Source organism: Takifugu rubripes, chromosome 15 (assembly GCF_901000725.2).
Source record: "Takifugu rubripes chromosome 15, fTakRub1.2, whole genome shotgun sequence".
In the NCBI taxonomy this organism is placed as follows: Eukaryota; Metazoa; Chordata; class Actinopteri; order Tetraodontiformes; family Tetraodontidae; genus Takifugu; species Takifugu rubripes.
Window position 1 is genome coordinate 13,685,151 of NC_042299.1, and position 19,623 is coordinate 13,704,773.

Consider the following 19,623-nt stretch of genomic DNA (forward strand, 5'->3'; position numbering starts at 1 on the left):
TGTGGAGACTGCAGCCACTCACCTTCAGGGTCCAGAAGCTTAGTAAGTCCCAGTTCCTTCTCAGCCACATTGAAAGCATTCTGGAGATTGTAATGAGCATTCGACCTCTTCAGGTTTTCAAAGTCAATTAAGTCAGGTCTGAAGAGGCAGAGAGACAAGTATTGTTATTGTCAGTAGTAAATAAAGTCATAAAAATAGGATTTTAATATAAAGACTGCTCTTAACATGACTGGTAATAAAGTAATTAAAAAAGGTTTTTAGTATAGAGTAATATTTAATATAAAATCCAGTATTATACTATCTACTCTCAAGCAACAAATAGCTGTTTAAAATGATCGAGTGGATTCAGGCATAGAGATTTTTGAAGGTTATTTGCAGATTCATTCAAACACATAGTCTGCATAGTAAACAATCTGAATAAATGCAGCATCATTATTTATATGAATGTTCCATTGTTCCATTTTAAAGCCGTATCATTTGGTCTCTATTATAATATGCAGAGTACTTGACTGGTTATCAATTTACAGGTTTATCATAACACAAAAAACTGATGGTATTATTACCAGCAGGGTGTGCAATTGAGTTAGCAAACGTAGATTTTCACAGAAAATAAGTGGGTTATTATTTCTGTGATCTAGGTCATCTCATTCTCTACAGCATTTCTATATTTTTACCCTTACAGCAGACTGAAAAATGATGGACGAAAGGCCGAAATAGAAAAAGCATCCCAAAAATATCCTAATTTTACTGTAATTAAAGGAATACCGTAAAACTTAAGAGTAAAGAGGGTAAACTTGATTATTCAGATGAAGACTTACTTTAAAAACCACCTCTATCACTAACAAGGGTCAATTTCATCATGTGTAATAGGTAAAATCAAACCCAGAAAGAAGTCAATGACCTGTGTTTGTGCACAATGGCATTGAACGCGAGGCCATCCCTCCAGCTGGTGGTGAAGTTGTGGATGTTGACATTGGGGTATCTGTGCCAGAACAAAAGTCATTAATCATTGACTAAACACAGCAAGATTCACCAGTAATTGCTTCAGTGCAAGAGCCAAAATGATCAGGAGTATCTTTAACATATTCATGCTGTTTATGTTTCATGAATCGGGCCTCTCTGTCTGCGTCTTCTCATCTCCCACTCCTTCCTCACCCAGCAGTCTTCATTTGGCACCAAAGCAACAAGGCGTCTTTAGCTGATTTCTTCTCCTTGTTGTCTTCTGTCTCCACGCTAATGTCTTGGATCTGAAAGCAATTTAAAACAGGCACTATTTTACACAGGTCTTAAATGATATATATATATTTTAAAAATGATATACATAAATATGATGAGTCATTATCGCAGCTTCGTCACCACATTATAACATAAAAATATTTTGACATGTTCACCAGTTATTTCACCTTGTCATAATACAATTAGGGAATCAATGATCTTTATTAGACTTTTATGACTGTGCTTGAGGACAAACCAGGTAGATGCAGACTTGAAATTCCAAAATCTATTCTGACAGCACAACAGCAATGAGGGGCAGGTAAACAAAGCTCTACGAAACTATGCAAGCCGCTACCTGAAAGCGAAGGATGATGGTCCAGATGAGGCCCAGGGTGAGACGGTGATTACCGTCCACAATGTCATGAGAGCCCATATTTTCAAGATGAACCTTTTGCTCCTTAAGAAACTGCAGCGCTTTGTCAACATTCTCCAGGCAGTGGATTCGCATGCGGCCTTTGGTTGGCCTTGGCTGTGAGAAATGAAGGACAGAAATATGGTAAAGGATCGAGTAGTTCTTTACATTAGCTCAGCAAAAACAGTAAGATAGAAAAGCTCATTTGAAAACAACACAAGTTATTCATGCATCAAAAAGAGGAAACCGAGCACATGAGTTCTACTTCCTCCTAACTTGCGCAGGTTTGGGGTCATGCTGAGGGTCAGGGTCAAGTTTTGGAGAGTGTGTGGTGTTGCAGTGTGATACTGACCAGCTGTTCTCCTGAGAGCACTTCCAGAAGGCGGATAAGCATGCGGCCATCCCGTAGGTCTGTGTACAAGTCGCCGATTCGACATGTCACTCGTCCTAAGTGGGAGTTCACCCACTTGGTGAAGGTCTTCTTCTGTACTGCTTCACGCTCATCTGCAAAGGACACAACAGTAGAGGGACATGTTTACAACAGAACTGGCCTCACTATCCTCAAAGAAATATTCATTTGTCAGGAAAATATATTGTCAATATTTTGGATCAGTGTGAGAGGAGGGTTACAGTCCATCTTAAGCTCCACTGAGTAGCTAACTTCACAGATAAGCTACACCATTAGGTCGCTGCACCGACAGCTTAGCAAGACCTTTTCACTCTTCAGACCAAAGTTTGCTGTTGGCTGTTGGCTAAACTTGTGTGCTGTGCTGCTTGATCAGGTGATGTGGAACCCAAAAAACCTTTTGTGGGCAGTAGCAATCGGCAGTTTTTGACACTCCTTTTGGGAGCAAGACTAAAAAAAGAATCACAATAAATTAAGCTGTAGCAGCAGCTCAGACATATGGACCAGGGGAGTAAGAAGCTAATCTGCTCCACCACCTAACAAGGTGACCTCCTTTCTAGGACACCACAGCTCTCTGCCATCTGAAAACACAATTCAGGCATTTTACTCGATACAAAAGGACCTACCAACACCCACATAAAGTGACATTAAAGCTTACAGAAAACACACAAAAAAAACAGGTTGAACTACATGAGGTCTGCAATGAAATACAATAGCACTGGAGACAGATATCCACACAAAAACCTTCAGGACTATTCAATCAAAAAGCATTTGAAGAAAAACTGTAGACTAGAGCAGACAATTACATTTGCTCTGACATTACATAATTATGTGGATAAAATTAACTAACCAACTAGCACACAAACTGACAGAAGTTTAAATTAACACCAGGACGTCATCACTTATTTCGAGGACTAAAATCAGAATATGCAAACTTCATTAATTCATGCTTTGATGAAATATAGCTGTGGTAAGATTCAGTCAGTTGGTAATGTTACATACAAGTATATCATTCACCACAGATAACCCTGTTGTGTAATTCAACAAACTGCCAGCCACAAAAAGTGAAAATTTCCAAAACCCTTCAGCTGTGATGAAACACAGCACCACTACATCGGCCTGTTGTAAGCTGAAAGAATTGGTTCCATTCAATGAGCTCTGCACACAAATGTACCACTTGGTATAAGTAAACTTAAAAAATCTGATATTACTTTCCTAAAACAATAAACAGTCACGTACTGCTGATGACGTCTCCCCCCTGCTGCAATTGTTTTCTGCATATTCCTGCACAATTCACATGCAATACAAGTTAAAAAAAAAAAGAAAAAAAAAAAGAGCTTCGGCACAGCCCAGGTAAACAATGTTGTCAAAGAAAAATATTTTAAATAACACGTAGCCAAAGATATGTGAGCTGGTAACAGAGGTGAACACTGTGGCCGTAGGCGAGTCAGTGAACTGGAACCAGACAGAAGCAAATCTCTACCAACAGAAAGGCCCGAACCTCTCGTCAGGTTCAGCGAGTTAAACTCAAACTGCTCAGAAAAACAGCAGCATTATGCTTTTACATACAGCTACTATTCATACACCCCCCCCCCCTTTGTTTCAATGAGTGTTACCTAAAGTCATGTCCAACTCCAGTTGCTACTAATGTAATTCCACTAAACACCAACAGGAAAGACAACTTTACTAAACACAATAAAGCAGCGCATCAATCAGGCCGATATGGATCATGATGCTGGCTTATCAACAGCGGAGGGGGCTGCATTCTGCTCCGTCCTGTTGTGACAGACCCCATCCACTGAGGATGAGGGAGTGGGCAGCGGTTCTGACCATGACACGCTGTTGTTTAGCAGCTAATGACAAGGCTACTGCACAAAAACAGATGACAGAGAACCAGCGTGAGGTGTTTGCAGTACGACAGACAAACACAGCCGTGTCATGGCTGAGCCCGCTGCAGCTGCTTATTCCAACAATCAGACCAGCATTTATATGAGACTCCAGCAGTTAATGGGGAAATATAAGGGGAAGAAAATCCTGTTTTAACACGATGTTCGGGGCAGAAAGGCAAAAGTGATCAGCATATGGTGAAGCGAGCCTTCCCAGCCTCAAATTCTCAGCTCTCTGAAATTACATGTCAGGCAGAGTTCCTGCAGGGCTTCTTAACATTGTTTCACAATGACACAACAAAGGACAAGAGATGGCGATAAACGCAGGCCGTAATAAGCATGCCTCTCTATCACTCATCTCAGACGTAAAGGAAAAATGTCACAGAAAGGATTTTCCCACAACAACCGTATAATATGAGCCACTCTAAAGAGCAGCTGTCTGACTCTAACTGCAGAGGCAAAGGCACAAAGGCAAAATACCTTTAACCCGGGCTCAAAATAAACATTGTTGTCTGTTCCTTGTTGTTAAAATGTTCCATGAAATTGTCACGGAGCCATGTTTTTTCTGCTCTTTTATTGTTTAGCAGTGGGAGATGGGAGCTACACTAGTTGAAATCAGTTCTTTAGTCATGTTCAGGTTTTCAGATGTGTATCAGACATCATGGGTGCCGGGACCTCGGATCATTGCTGCTTTCTTGTTTAGCCCTCAAACAAACTAGCAGACTGATCATGATGATTACCTGCGGCTAATCTGAAGAAATATGCTGCCAGATTTAATCCTGTCTGTGTGGTGCGCAGCAGCCAGAAGCTGTCTCTGTTTGGTGTTAAAAGGAGACACAGGCTGATCCATGAATAAAAACACCACTGCAGAAACCAGGGCAAATATAAAAGCAAAGGACAGACTTTATGACCTCTCCCTGACAGTCTCTATTTCCAGAAATGTCCTCGGATGTGTCGGATCTTTTAAGAGGAAAGCTCCCTCCTTATAATGGTAGAGGAATTAATAAGTAATGCAAACTATTTCACTTAGTTTCATGTCCAGCAGAGGTCTTGACTTTTCTGGATGGGGAGAAATGCCCTTGACTCTGTATACTCTAGATCTTGGCCCTCACCCACTGTGAGCTTTCATAACAAGCACCTCTGGTCACTCTGTCCTCAGAAAGAATGAGTAAACTACTTCCATCAATCTGTCTGCTTTAATCTGCTTTAATGACCTTCTTTTGGACGCTCCCCACACAGCCAAGATTATGGTATTCGGCCAAAGGGTGCAGAGAAAGCTCATCAGTGGAAGTCAACTCTACAGTATTCTTATCTGTGTGAAGGATGATTCACCAAGTCTAAAGATTGCTTTTGAATCAAAGTCTGAATGGGAATAAATTAAAAAGTTCAGTGTATTGAATTCAATTTAAGTGAGGAGAAAAATCGCTATATTCTCTTTTGGTACTTAGAAACTCGTGCTGTCGGCTGCAAAACATCATTAAAGAAATGATTTAGGCACCGCGGGATGTGTTAACTGTTCAGAACTAAAGAAATTATTTTTAAGTGTCCACTTGTGTTTGTACATTCGCAAAGATGCTCACATTATTAACAAAAACCAACACAGATCATCACAAACCCAAGAGATGGTGTCAGTAGGTGGACACTTCCTGTCCCCAAACTGGGTGTGGTTTTCTCTCTGTGGTTAACACAATACTGATGATCACTATACTGACAGCTTAAAACTGAATTTTAAACATAAATAGTTGATGTAAATTAGGAAAAATGTGGAAAAATAGACTTTGCTGAAAGCCAAACAGGTTAATATAACCTGTGAAAAACATTTAGTTCTACAGAACAGAACACACCAAACAAGTGTGCAGTGACTAAACTCACACAGGCACACAGGAAGGAACTAGTGAGCGGCTGGGTTTCAAAGCAGTCTCAGCCTGGTTAGCAGCAACGGACTCACTTACTTTACTCATTAGAATACTGCTGACTGCAGCAGATAAACGCATATTACAAATTTTAAAAATGAAATAATGTTTTAAAAAGAGAAAGTCGACACGTTCAGATCCTCTTCCTCTTCCGTTGGTTCCGACTTGCGTCTCCTTACTGCATGTGGCATAATTTATTTCAACACTTTAACAGTTTGTGATTTGGATTAAAGGACAGCTCTGTGTTTAAACATGCCGCATTCACGATGACAGAATATAGATTTATAGTCGTCGTGTAGGCTGTGTAACTGCAGCAGTGGTGGTAGGAACCCTGCCTTCCTGTCATGCACCTCTGTACCATCTGCAGCTGGGCCTGATAATGTGGAAGAGGTGTGGGGGAGGGGTGGCGGCCAAGGCCAATCCCACGCGAAATTCAGAAATGGGAACCCTCAGCCATAACATCTGGAGCCAAGAAGGTAGTAAAGGTCAACAATAGGATAATTGTCCGACAGCCTCCGAAATCACACTTGGTTGATACCCTTCTGAACTGTCAATATTCTCAGAACCGTGCAAACAAAACAAACACTTTGAGTGTACTTGATTGTACGTATGGAGAACTCTCACTGAGGTAATGGGTCCAACCTGGAGGCTGGATTCTTTTGCTCAGAGTGTTATAAGAATATCAAGTTACAGCGTTCAACTCCACCAACCCCGAAATCTGACCTCAAATCTAACAGATGTCTATTACGGTATAATTAAAAACACCAAATATGAACCCGTAAAGGTCTAGGGAAGAGTCAACTGGACTGGTGAAAGCAACTGGAGGACGTTTCGCCTCTGGTCCTAAAAGCTCCTTCAGTTCTGAAGAAATGTCTTCTTGGCTACACCTTTCTGGATTAATATGAGCCGGATGAATGAGAACCAAGATGACAAGTTAAATATGAAAGAAAGGGCCAAGAAAACCTATTTGGATCTGTTCCTAGTAAAGATCAGATTTAACGTTCCACAAAAATGGATTTATCTGCTACCGGAGTCGATGACTAGAGCAATATGAACTTTAACACACACAAGCACGCACACACACACACAATCACTATTGCACAGAAAACACTGTGACTTTGCGTAATATAATACTGTGTAATAGTGCCCTTTAGAAAGGCCTCAGACACCAAAAATGCCAGATCCCAGTGTTACGTAAATGTAAAAGGCCTTGGCTTTATGGCACTTTAGTCCTAAACATTACTGAATCCTTTTACCAGGTAAATGATTCATTAATGATTCATTAATGAATCATTAACATGTTGCATGATTCATCATGGAACCTGTTGAATAACCCAGAAAAGGCTAAAAACAGCACTGGCCCCTCCATCTGTCAATAAAGACGGTTCAATAGAACAGAGATGGTTCACCTCGCCTGTTTTTAATCAAACCACGTGACCCAGTATTTCATTACCACCACCTCCCACGGCTGCGGTTATTTAGTTACTCAGCTTACTGTTTACCAGGTAAAGTTGGGCTGAGGCTCTTCCCAGGGCTGCTGTGGGCATGTTAAGATACATCAATAGCATATCAGAATTTCTCTGAAAGCCCTTCAGAGGCGTTCATTGCGTGTGCTGGTGTGACAGAGGAGATATGTGTGTTCACATCATCCACTTTGTCATTCCAGCAGTCATCATCTCACACAGTGTCGGAGGGAGGAACACGTGGAATGAGCCTCAAGGGCAGTCAAACTGGAAATTCAAGTGGGTGTATCCATGATCTGCTTGTGTTTCTGAGTGCACATGTGAATGTATTCACAGGCGCTTCATTCAGAGCGTATCAATGCACATTATGAGAAAACCATAAAGCATTTTCTCAACTGTGCACTATAACACAGCTAGGGTTCTTTCACCATCATGTGGAGGGATGACTGTAAAAAGAAGAAGAGTCAAGGGAAGTTCTGTGACCCTGAAAGTTACTCAGTTGAATGTTATTTCTACATTCCTTGCTCTAAATGATAGTATCTCTTGTGGCTGTTATCTTCAGCACAGTGGACTGATGTTTTCATTGTGTGCGTGAAGCAACGTCTTTCAGCGGACAAATCTTTACCTTGGCATCAGCCCGTATGCTGGGTAACACGGGGGGTAAAACTTTGTGGGTTTGGAAGAAGAATGTCAAACATGCGGAGACGGTAAAACACAAGTGAGCTAAATGCAACAACCCAGAGAGGGATGGGAGCAGATTTTAATCACTTGTTTTACAGACACGCTGCTACTAGCAAAAATAAGTCAGTTCATACATAACTGCACAGCTATTACCTGTGGATTCTGTCTGCAGGACCTCACCGCCCTAACAAGCTTTAACCAGAGACAGAGATGGGCATTGTAATAAGATAAGAAAAGACAGGTGGCCTACAGATCAGGAGCCAGAATGTTTGCCTGTGCTGGAGATGAACCGATGTTGCGCCTCCAAAATATTTGCATCAATGGAGAACAGTCTCTTTTACCGCTCAAATGCTTTGGGCAAAATCCTTTACACAGCAAAGCAAATTAAATCAGAAACACCCAGCAGGGGAGAACGCAGTGTGTTAAAACTAGTTCCAAGTCAACTTTAGTTAGTAGCTTTTAACAATTGTAACAAGCATGGTTGAATTTTACGTACATCGGTTTACCTGCCGTCCACTGGATAAATGTACAATAATTGAATGAATCCCTTAGAACCACATCAACACATCAGTAGAACTCTTACCTTGCAGCTGTTTAAACCGTCCTTCCAGGATATTAGAGTATTGCACCTGATTAACAAATGCTGCTGGGGACAAACCGGGCTCTCTGTCCCTGTGGCCCCAGTCCATGGCCATTTCTCAAAAAAGACTCTCCAAAATATTCCTCTCAGATGTGGAATGAATGGGAGTTCTCCTGCATAGCACAGATGAAGCAACCCTTCCCACTGAAATATACCCACGGGTCAAAGTTGGGAGCATCCAAAATTCTTTATCCTTTGTGTTCAAATTCCACCAGCTGGAAACTGTTGCAGCTTTTCTTCTTCTACAATGTCTCACCTTGTCCAGAGAAAGCACAGCGGTGCGCGCGAGGGCTGAGGATGTGTTTTTCAGAGAACCATCTGAGACTAAACTAAAGAAACTGAAGAGAAAAAAAAAAAGAAGAAAAAAAAAAAGAGGTCTCCTGTTTCACCTCCTACCGTGAAGAATTTCACCACATGTGAAGCTCTGGAGCAAAATGAATCCTTGGCTTGTGTTCCGTGGTGCTTCCAGCAAAAAGAATCCTGCCCAGTCCTTGCCTCCAAACTCTGAAGCAGCACTTGTTGGACTGAAGCGCAGCAGACACACTAACTGGCTGGAGGCAGATAGCTGTGTAAACAAAGCTCGCTCTAGCTACTGAAAACTGGCCGATTTGCATAAGGTGTGTTTAAGGGAGGCGCGTAAAGGAAGACTATGGTGGAAGGAGGAGGTGTGGAGGTGGACTAAACCATTAGAGTTCCTTACTCAGTGTAGCTTGAGGCGGATTATTCAACGCCTCTGTAATTCCATAGGGCAACGGAGGTGTGGCCTAAGCCATGAAACTATAACCAGAGTCTTTTTCTTGGGTTTTACTTTACTTACTTTACTTTTACTGCATCTTTCTCTGCGGTTTCCTCATTTCTCTTCATCATTTTTAAGACTACAGATGATCTTAACTTTCACACTGCGGTGTGATGTTAAGAAAGGAAGGAAGTTGGTGGAACTGCCTTAGTACCCTGCCCTACCCTGCCTAAACAATATTCAAGATATGAGGCTGTAATCCGTTAATGAAACCCAATGTTAACTCAGCTGTATTGACATGTCTCTTTAGATGAAACACACACAAATATGGATGCCGATTCTGCCGTTTCTCAGTAGTTTTTCCCAAAAACCTTTAAAAAGTATATTTATCTTGGGTCAGAGTAAATAATGACTTGCAAATACTGGAGTAGCACGATAATCTTTCAACATAAACCATCACGTGATGGCAATTTAAGACTTGTCCTCATAGTTCTTTAGCAAAGCTAAATTTAATCAAGAGAAATATGTTCAAATCTGAACTAAAGTGAGCAATTTAGTCATTCTTTAGGCTGTTGGTCAACAGTCAGGCATGTGACAGATCCACTACATGTGTGTGCACAATAATTACATGTCTGTAACCACGGAGGACACAAAGGTCACAGCCTCTCTTATAGGTGTGAGGCTGCTGGGTTTTAAGTTAAAACGCCGGGACATTTTGGATCCGTGTTTGTCCTGAAGAACCGGGAGCATCTTGATGGGTCTCGTTACAAAAACCAACCCCCCCCCACCTCCCCGCAGGCCTGCTTTGACTGGTTGTTCATGGAAGGGGACAGAACTAATGAGGACTGAAGGGAACGCACTTCCGTCCGAGGAGAAGCAGTCATGTTTGAAACATGCAGAGAAAAAAGAGGGATAAATGGCAAAGTAACACCAGTAAAAGCATTTAGACTCCCACGGGGCAAATATAAAACCCCAAGATACCACTGGTTTCTCTCATCTGGCCTGTGCGTGTAAGGGCAGGGCGTTGCTTCTAAAAGGTAAAGCAAATTTGAAGAAGTGTGTGTTATTAAAGCAAATCAATCATCTTAATACAATGAAGAAGAACCGCCGTCAAAGCTGCGGAGAAATAAACAGGCCGAAAGAGCATAAGGAGCAGGAAATGTGGACTTATTACAGCGATGTTACTGAAATGCACGACGAGAGAGGACGTTTCTATGAGAAACACGGAGAGAACAGGACATGTGGCAGGTAGAAGCTTAAACCTCTTGACATTTAGTGGTAGATCGGAGAAGGTGGGCAGGAACTGCACTTCTGGGGAAAGCTGCTTGAGCACGTCAAAGAATGTGCCCATCAAGCCCACACTTGTCAAGCTGGAAATGGCTGCAGTGGTATTAACACGAAAAGGTGAACCAACACACACACACACACGTTATAATTATGTGACAGTAGCAAGATGTAGAATGTATTTAAATGCTGCGCAGCAGATATCAAGATACAATCAAGATGCAAAGTGTTTCTGTTAGCACGGCCAAATGAGTTGCCTGCATTTGTGAGTGAAATTGGGCTTTGTGCTGCATTCATGTGAATACAACGGTATTCAAAGTTGCCCAGAGGATGTGGTTTTAGCAGCCCCTGCGTGCGTGTGGGTGTGCATGTGCACGTGTCTCCGCCGGTGCCTGGCTGTCTGCTGCTCCCCTCTGCTGGGTCCTCCACAAAACTGCATCTTGTTGGTAAAACTAACCAGATGTTAAATATGTAAAGGAAAATAAAAGGGTTGGGGGGTAACTGCATTGGTTACAGACCCGTCGGGGCTTTAATCTGGTTTGTTTAGAAGGAGCAAACAGGACAGGGAGCTTCCTTTGTTCAGAAGAACTTTAAAACTGTCGTAAATTCTCCTGGTCATTCCAGACTCTTGTTCAAGTTGCAACGTAAAGTGTGTCACATTGTCCCGAAGAAAAAGTTCCCACCTCCCACTTGGCTGTTGCCTGCTGGTGTCCTCCTTTTCTGATCGCACATAAAAATAAAAAGGTGCCTTCTGGGGGAGTCAAAAGGTTTCGTTCAGTCTGTAGCACAACTGGGTTAGTGCAATGTGGTGGTAATCTGTCATTCTCTTTTGTAAAAACAGGTTTAAATGTCAGTAATAAGCAGGTGCAAAGCTAGTTTTTGTGCCTTATACTAAACGAGGGACTAATTCTTGCTTATTAATGGTGAGATGACCGGGGGTGTTGTGATGCTGCTGCAACCGCGGCGCCGGAATCGAAGCCTACCTGCGAGAGCCTTGATGCGCGAGCGCTCGAAAAGACGCGCCGAACTGTTCTCATTGTCCCAGTCGGTCTCTGCCGCCAGGTCCCAGCGGTTGTTGATGTCGTTGTACTGCTGCTGGATCTCCAGGCTGTCGAAGTCTGTGGGTGAGATGGTGCTCATGGTGTCCGAGCAGGAGGGAAGCACATTCAACCTACGGAGACGGAGACGGAACAAAGAGACAATTTAATATCACACAATCTATCAGACAGGAATTCGGTTAGGAGTGATTTTTTTTTCTGTTCTGTTCTGTGACATATATTAGATGTTATTAAAGAAAATGTAAGTATGTGTAATATTTGAGACATATTCTATCAAAAATCCCAAACACAACCTGTCAACAATCAGATTCTGTCCACATTATTGCACAGCAGTGCATTATAATCTAATGGGGGATGCACATGGGGATTAAACCCCCAACACACAGTCCCATTAAGCAACTGGGGGCCATTTGCTTAAGCATAGATTATAATAGGCAATGGTGAGTAATACCTGGTTATCTCAAAAGTTATTCTGTTATCTTAACTCAGGTTGAATCTATCAATGGGGTGCACTACAAGGAGGTTTGTAGTAGTCACCGTGGAGTCTGGGCACCTTCCCCCTGCTAGGAGGAGGATTACAGTGTTTTACTGAGTTGCTCTTTGGTCACACTGGTTTACCTTTTACCTTTTAATAATTCATAAAGACGTTAGCCAGCGAGGTAGCAGCCACAGCTAAACCAGCGGCAGCGATGGACGACTTTACGCTTTACGTATCAGCATCACATCGGTCTCCCTGAGGCCGTTAGCACGGACGGCGTAAGCTAGCTCGCTGTCCACATGCTCCTATAATTGAATTCACAACCGTAGCCCATCCATATTCAGAGATCTCTGGGCCAATCCTAATACAGCTGTGACGTCAACTGGCATTTTATGTACTCGAACTAATGCAGGAATGTATTTTTCTTGCATGCATATAAACATATTTGGTGAGGCGATGTGAGATTCTGCCCCCCCCCGGAGTTTGATTAAAGCTCTTGGAGCAGTTCTAAAACAAGCACTGAAATTACTGGGTCTGTTCACTGAACCTGCCTTATTTTTCAAATAAAATGTTAGCTATCTAACGTCCTTTAGAGGCAACTAAGTCTCAGATATTATCTCAGATGTGTGGGGCCATTTGTGCCTGAGCCGCGCTGTTATGGTGAATTCCCAATTAGCATAAACCCACATTTGAACAGCCTAATTAGCTTTGCCTTCTGACTACAACACAGTTATCATTATCCCAGCTAAATTATTCTAGATCCCTACACTGTCAGCACAAGCCTCCGAACCCAACGGCTCCATCTTGCTTCCTGCAGCACAGCAGCAGCAGTTTTACAGCAACAATCGGCATGGAAACCTCAGTATTGTTAAGTCAAATGGTTTGCACCCATACAAAAAATAAAACAAAACCTTTGCAAATCCTATTAGTAGCAGATTAAGAAGTCACTGGGAATAGAAACTAAATGCAGGGATTAGGGAGGAAGGCAGAGAACCTATCCACACCACCCCCTGACCTGCTATCTCCACACTCAGTGGCATCCCAGTACACCCCAGTACACCCCAGTACACCCTAGGACATGTGAGTGAGTGGCTGGCAGCAGCACACCACTTTGTGGAGCTGCTCAGGAAAAGTTCTAAGATGTCCAGACTATAAAGCTCAAAAGAGAAAAATAACACGACCAAAAGGCAAAGAACAAGAGAGAGATGGGTGATCCAGGACGGGTCGATTAACAGTGAAGTCCACGTTGCTGCTGCGAGAAGACTCGGGTGGGGGCTGGAAATGGGAGCACCCAGTGAGGTCACAAGTGTCTGGCTGCAGCAAATGGAGGGCAACCCTCCCCCTGTTGTGGTGGTGGGGGGGAAGCCTGGTTCAATATCTACGCTAATCGCTACTCAGAGGATCAGACAATCCTCTGACCTACTACAATACAACCAATACCCATTCTTCCACACACACACACACACACACACACACACACACACCAGAGCAAACATCACACACGGATGATAAATTCAGCCTTCTCTACACACAGATCGCATCAGATGGGCGTAAACCAAACCACCAATTTTACTGTAAGACTTTGGAGACTTTGGAGTTCAGTGTTTTCGACTCTCTTGCCCAAAAGCTGCTTAAGTGCAACGTCTAACACAGACAAAGATGCGTATGAAGGCAGATCAGACAGATGTGGCACAAAAACGGGACATTAAAGAGATCTGATGAAAGCAAATCCCCCACCAGGCCTAATCCAAAAACACACAAAAGACAGTGATGTAAAGTCCGATTAAGAAGCCGCCACATACACTTCAACCCCCCCCCCCCCCGCAAAAAAAATCACTTTAGGAATCCTTACAAGTACGACTAAATCTAAAATAAGTTATGAGAATTAAGAATTCATTTGCAATTGTGCCATTACTTTGCTCAAAATATAAAAGTAGGTTATACCGCGCTAGAACGCCTGTTTAGGAGCAGAGTGCTTCTGTAGAGGGGCAGATTTAAAGTGGGGCACAAAGACCTTGCCTCCAGGATAAACCCCAGCTTCAGAAGGGGCAGACACATCAGCAGGCTGACAGCGCTGGGAGAGCGGGCCAGAGCCAGCAGCCTTTGTCAACCCTCCTCCCTGCTTCCCTCTGCCCAGCTGGTCCGTTTGTCACTGCGTCCAACACGAGGGGGGATGAAAAGAGAAAGAGAGCCACTATCAGTCACCCCCGGGAAATTAGGCCTCTCTGCCTCCGCCAGCTCCACTCCCATGGTGCACCTGGGGGGGGGGGGGGCGGACGACCAGGACGCGAAACAATGACCCGCGCGTCCCGTTATCGAGATCCTAACTAAATGCAGCTTGTGTGTTACTACAACTATATCTACAATTCTAAAGCAGCAAATTGCGCCACGCTCTCGTTGCCCCTGATGGAGCCCCCTGCAATACTCAGAGGGACCCACACGGTGGGGAGGCAGCCTCCGGCACGCAGAGCCGGCTCCGGCCGACGGGCCCCTACAATGGAGGAGTCAGCAGAGAGCTCTTTCCTGTCTGTGGACATAAGGCAGCCAGAGGCATATAAGCATCAGAGGTCCATCCACGGGCTGCTAATCCGGCCCTGAATGGCTCGATGAATAGGAGAGCACAAGCCCTTTGTTGACGTGTAGCATCACATTCATCAAACCTCACGCAGACAGCCGGACCTCCGTGGTCACCATATTTACCGAGGGCTTGTGCTCTGCACAACAACATGACAAACTTCAGAATTCAGCGATAATTTCCTCTAGTTTTGAAGCAAACCGCTGATTCCAGATTATGTCACCAAGATTATTGACTGTAGTTCCATTTAACATCAATCTGAGGCACCGTTATGCTCAAATACATAGAAAAGAGGGCGCTAAGCTAACGGGCCCCATCAGACAGGCTGACTTCGGTTTAGCCATCTGCTGATGAGTGTCTGTTAGCTGGATGTCACCGTGCCAGATCTGCCAGACACTCATGGAAATGTCAGAGGCATGCAGACCAGGCTAATTCACCAGTATTTAATTAACTAACCGTCAGTGTCACCCTGCCCATAACTCATCTCTCTTAACACGCACAGTTCTGAGGGGGTTTTGCATCTATACCAGACCTCAAGTGCATTAATACTGAAGGATAGCCATGAACACTGGACAGTCTCAACACCTGACACTAACCACCTGTGTTTGTTCTTTAATTCCCCAGCGTTCAGGTTTCTTTATTTCCAGGTGTACAAACTCTCACAGGTGAGCTGGACATTCAAACAATGATCATTTGGAGGAACGACGGGTGCTGTATCGGCCGTCCTGATCACCTGGGCGGCGTTTTCATTGCACATGCGGAGAAACTAAATGCAGATATTGCCAATTGTGTATCTATTCAGAATGCCGGTGTCCATCCAACATACAGGAGAAACAGACGGCCACGTGGACCATGTCCAGTTTGTCCTCATTACTGTGTAGGAAACCGTCTACAGGCAGTAACTACAGTCAACCGACTGCATTGGTATTCTCCCAAGGTTTCCTGATGCGAGATAGCAGCAGACACACCACCTGCCGCCCAGGTCTGGTGCCAGAAAACTGCAACTATCTGCTTTATTTGATGCTCAATAATGTGCATTTTAAGCGTCCTGAAACGTGGTTTTAGTGATCCTCAAATATCGTACACGACGGGACGAGCACAAAGGACACATGATAAGTGATTCACGCGGCTGTGGGTTTAATTTGGAAAATGAAAAATAAATGTGCTCTCAATTTCCTCAGCTTTTTTTACACGACGTGGTAATCCACAGCATTACTAATGAGAGACAAAATGAATAAAACGGCTAAAGAGGCGCTCGTATTTACGCAGCACCGGCGTGTTAAACCAGCGTATGCCGGGTTCCTGCTATGGTTCACTGCAACACAATCAAAGTGTGAATGACAGGAACTGGGAAAAAAAAAAAAGGCTTGTTCAAGAGGGATTTTGAGAATCAGCACTATGGGGGGCCCACATTCACAGACCCGCTCCATTGTTGGGCGCTCTTCATCTCGCCAGCCAGCGGCCATCTCTCATTCATCTCACATCGTGACCCCGTGTCGCCTCAAAGCCGCTGTGCACAGCGTCTGAGAGCAGTGGCTCCCAAACAGGAGTTTATTTCGCTTTTTTTTTTAGGAGGATGAGGGGAAACGTCTGTCACGGTCTCTCCTGGGAACACGCTGGCCACACGCGTACGCCCATATACACTACATGCACATACCTAGCTGCAAAGCTGGGACAAATGACCGTGAGCTCGTAGTACAGTGTGTTGATGCAGACGTCGGATAGTGCCGGTTAATGCCTGTTTGGAGTGTATTAAGCCTGAGTCATGATTAGGCCTGCGGGCAGCGCTCCGTTACCACCATTTCAACATGATTAACACAGACTTCACTGCTGCCCCCTGGTGGACAACATCTCCCCAGACGTTCCACGAGTTATTTCATGCTAATTGTTGCCGATGATGTTCATAAAACTGTGAGGTTCAGTTTAGAGATGAAGGCATTTCCATCTACAACACATAGTTTTGGAATTATGAACATGGCGGAAACACTCAACCTGAATATCAATATTATAACCACATTATAATGTTGTTAAATAATTGTTTGGGGTTTCTTTTAATTACAGAGGATAAAAACCTGTACATTTCATCGATAACAGTCATTTTAATTACAATTATATGTGTGTTAAAGCCATTGCTCCATATGGATGCAAAGCCACTAAATGATGGGTGAGGTGTTGGAGGAGGAGGAGGAAAAGTGGCACCGTGGATATAACATAATGTTCAGCCTCTATTTTCTGCACCATCTGCCAGTTGGCAGCAATTTGTGGCGTTCAGATTCCAATCGATGTGTCTCTGTGTGGATCCCACTGAGAATCTGCGATTGGTTCTGATGGAATTAGCTCACCCGCAGTTGTTCGCCATCGCTTAATGATGGTTTGCTCCCACTAATGCGGTGGGATTTTTGGGAGTTTTGGTTGCAAAACCCCACTGAAAACTATGGAACCTTTTACTAGAGAGCAACTGGATGTCAGCCAGAATAGTGTGAAATAGCATGTTTTGCAATTCCCCTGGGAATTGTCAGCATTCCCTCTCACCTCCCCACTACAACACGTTTTCTCCTCCAATCCTAGAGCTTATTTTTAACTTTTTACCCTGTTTCATCCTGTCAACATGTCCTCTCTCAAAAAAGTCTCTCTTTTCCAAAAAGAGAGGACAATATGATGCTTTTGACCCGTGTTTAGAGTGTGAAAACACACATTTCTACCTGCTGCCTCCCTGCCATGAGTCCGTCTAGGCCAGGCGGTCCCATCACAACACAAGCCCGGAGCCACCATGTCGGAGGCAGCATCCCCAGCCTTGCATCACGCCAGCCACCATGGAAACCACCCCGGGGGAGCAAACACCAAGGGCGGCCTCGATGTTAGACAGCCAACAAGTCTGAGCAGATGTTGGATGGAGGCTCCACTGGCTGGATCCGCGCAGATTCATGATGTGGCGACACCAAATCAAACAAAGGCAGGGGAGACCCGGCTCATCGCAACCAACACGCTCCTTAAACAGGCAGCTGCGGCACCAGAACGTGTGTCTATCCACGCTTTCCCTCAATAAACATCACCAGAAATGGAATTAGAGGTGATAAAATAGACGTGTGTTTGGGAAGCTAACAGCGCTGGTAAGCTAGCAGCGGTCACCTGGACAACGCGCTCCCTCATTAGCTTCATTGGGACCATTATTGGGATCCAAAACGGCAAAAACCGCCAAGCTCACCTCTCTTTTGTCTTCAGTCACACCGCTGGTCGGTGGTTCACTACAGCCTCAAAGGTCCCCCCTTCGCTAGAGTCAACTGGATCGGCAACGTTGTGGAGAAAAGAAAATCCCAGGTGACACAGTTAGCGATTTTTCTGCTCAGCCCGCATCTTCCGGGGGGGATGTGGGGGTGGGGGGGACGGGTCTTCACCGCCGCGCAGGGCGCTACAAAAACCCCGGCAGAGCTCGTAGGGTTCTGGGTTCGTCTGCACCTTTCTCCCCCGGCGGTCAACAAAAGCGGCTTCGAGAAGATCCCGCGTCGAGGCAGGTAGGAGACGGATATCCGCAGCGGCTTCTCCTCCCGCGGCCGAGCATCCGTGGAGCCGTCTGTGCCTCGCTCGCTCCCGCTGCCTCTGCCCCCGCTCCGACAGAGAGGGAAGAAAGAGAGAGAGAGAGGGAAAAAAAAGTGTGCGTGGGGGGTGCGTGCGTGCGTGCGTGCGTGCGCGGGTGGGTGTGTGTGTGGGTGGGTGGGCGCTGACCCCTCGCAGTCACATGGGCAACAGTGTTGGAGTGTTCTCCAAAATATCCGTGCAGGAGAGAGGAAGGCCGCGGTGCTGGTGGGTCTGGTGCTGTCCCTGGTGCTAGAACCCACCGTTGGCCTCACCACGTCCAGCCAGGCTCGGCTACAGAGCCACCGATCAATGCGCTACAGTGCCTCAAACGAGGCTCTGCAGCTTTGCTTTCTGGGTTTCAGATTTTGCCTCGTTTCAATAACCGAGGGATCTTATGGACTCTTCCAGCTGGGGCTCTTCCTCCTTTAGAAGTTCTGACATTGGCCACTGACACGCATCAAATATAAAAAAGGAGACCACCTGCTTTGTAAAGCGCAGCCATGCATAGTTAAACATGCAACGCCTATGAACAGAAAACTGTAGCTCCTGTGTGTGGCAGAACACCACAACCATTAAGAGAAACCAGAATAATTAGTGCGTCTTTTCACACCAAATGCACGGTGCCCACGTTCACGGGAGCGCCGAGTGCACAGCGCGAGCCGGCCTCCATAAAGGGTCCTGTGTGCGCCATTTTTAGCCTGCTTCCATGGCTCTTCTCATCCTCCGATGTGCTAAAGCGAAACACCCACTCACTGCAGAAGATAAGACCTTTTTTTTTTTTTGTCTGAATGGTGACCGAGATCTCATTAAACTATGCGCCTCCCTCTAACGACGATCTGGAACTCGACATTGTTGCTCCAGAATGAGACTTTGAGAGCCGCCGTGTGACGCAAAGTGCAGCCATCATAAATAAAACAGTGACGTAACGGCCGGAGAAGCTGCGCGTACGGTGGATGAGGAGTGAACCCACTCCACCCCCATTCACATTTTCACCCCAGTTATCTTTTTTTGAGGTATATTTTTGAGGTATTTTTGTATATTAGTATCTTCCCCTTCCCCTCCCCTGTTGCAGATCATGCTGGTTTTCTGGGTTCTGCTACTTCTAGGAACCCCCCCCCTCCTCCTCCCCACTCCCCTGACCTTCTTTTTAACTCCACTATTACTAAATAATTCCTGACACACTGCAACACCTGGTTGAACTTCCCCTTCCAGACCTGGGTTATTCATAAAGCCTGAGAAAAGATCCTCGTGCGGAGACGCCTCCCAAGACCGCCAGGCCTGCCTTTTCTTCATTTCTGCT

General features: G+C 44.8%; 1 protein-coding gene across 6 annotated transcripts in view; it reads right to left on the reverse strand.

Moving 5' to 3' along the window:
• Positions 1 to 18,342, reverse strand: part of sptbn2 (spectrin, beta, non-erythrocytic 2) — a 33,401-nt gene extending 15,059 nt beyond the window's left edge. For 2 of the 6 annotated variants that reach the window (XM_029847909.1, XM_029847907.1), the window contains exons 1-6: positions 11,620 to 11,776; positions 1,980 to 2,131; positions 1,571 to 1,744; positions 1,156 to 1,247; positions 902 to 982; positions 23 to 138 (exon numbers count right to left, since the gene is read on the reverse strand). In XM_029847909.1, the coding sequence (XP_029703769.1) occupies positions 23 to 138; positions 902 to 982; positions 1,156 to 1,247; positions 1,571 to 1,744; positions 1,980 to 2,131; positions 11,620 to 11,776 (772 nt within the window). Of the gene's footprint in view, positions 1 to 22; positions 139 to 901; positions 983 to 1,155; positions 1,248 to 1,570; positions 1,745 to 1,979; positions 2,132 to 8,559; positions 9,190 to 11,619; positions 11,808 to 17,952 lie in introns of those variants that run through there. The other 4 variants (XM_029847910.1, XM_029847906.1, XM_029847908.1 and 1 more) reach the window with 4 other exon arrangements.
• Between the last annotated feature and the right edge of the window lie 1,281 nt (positions 18,343 to 19,623).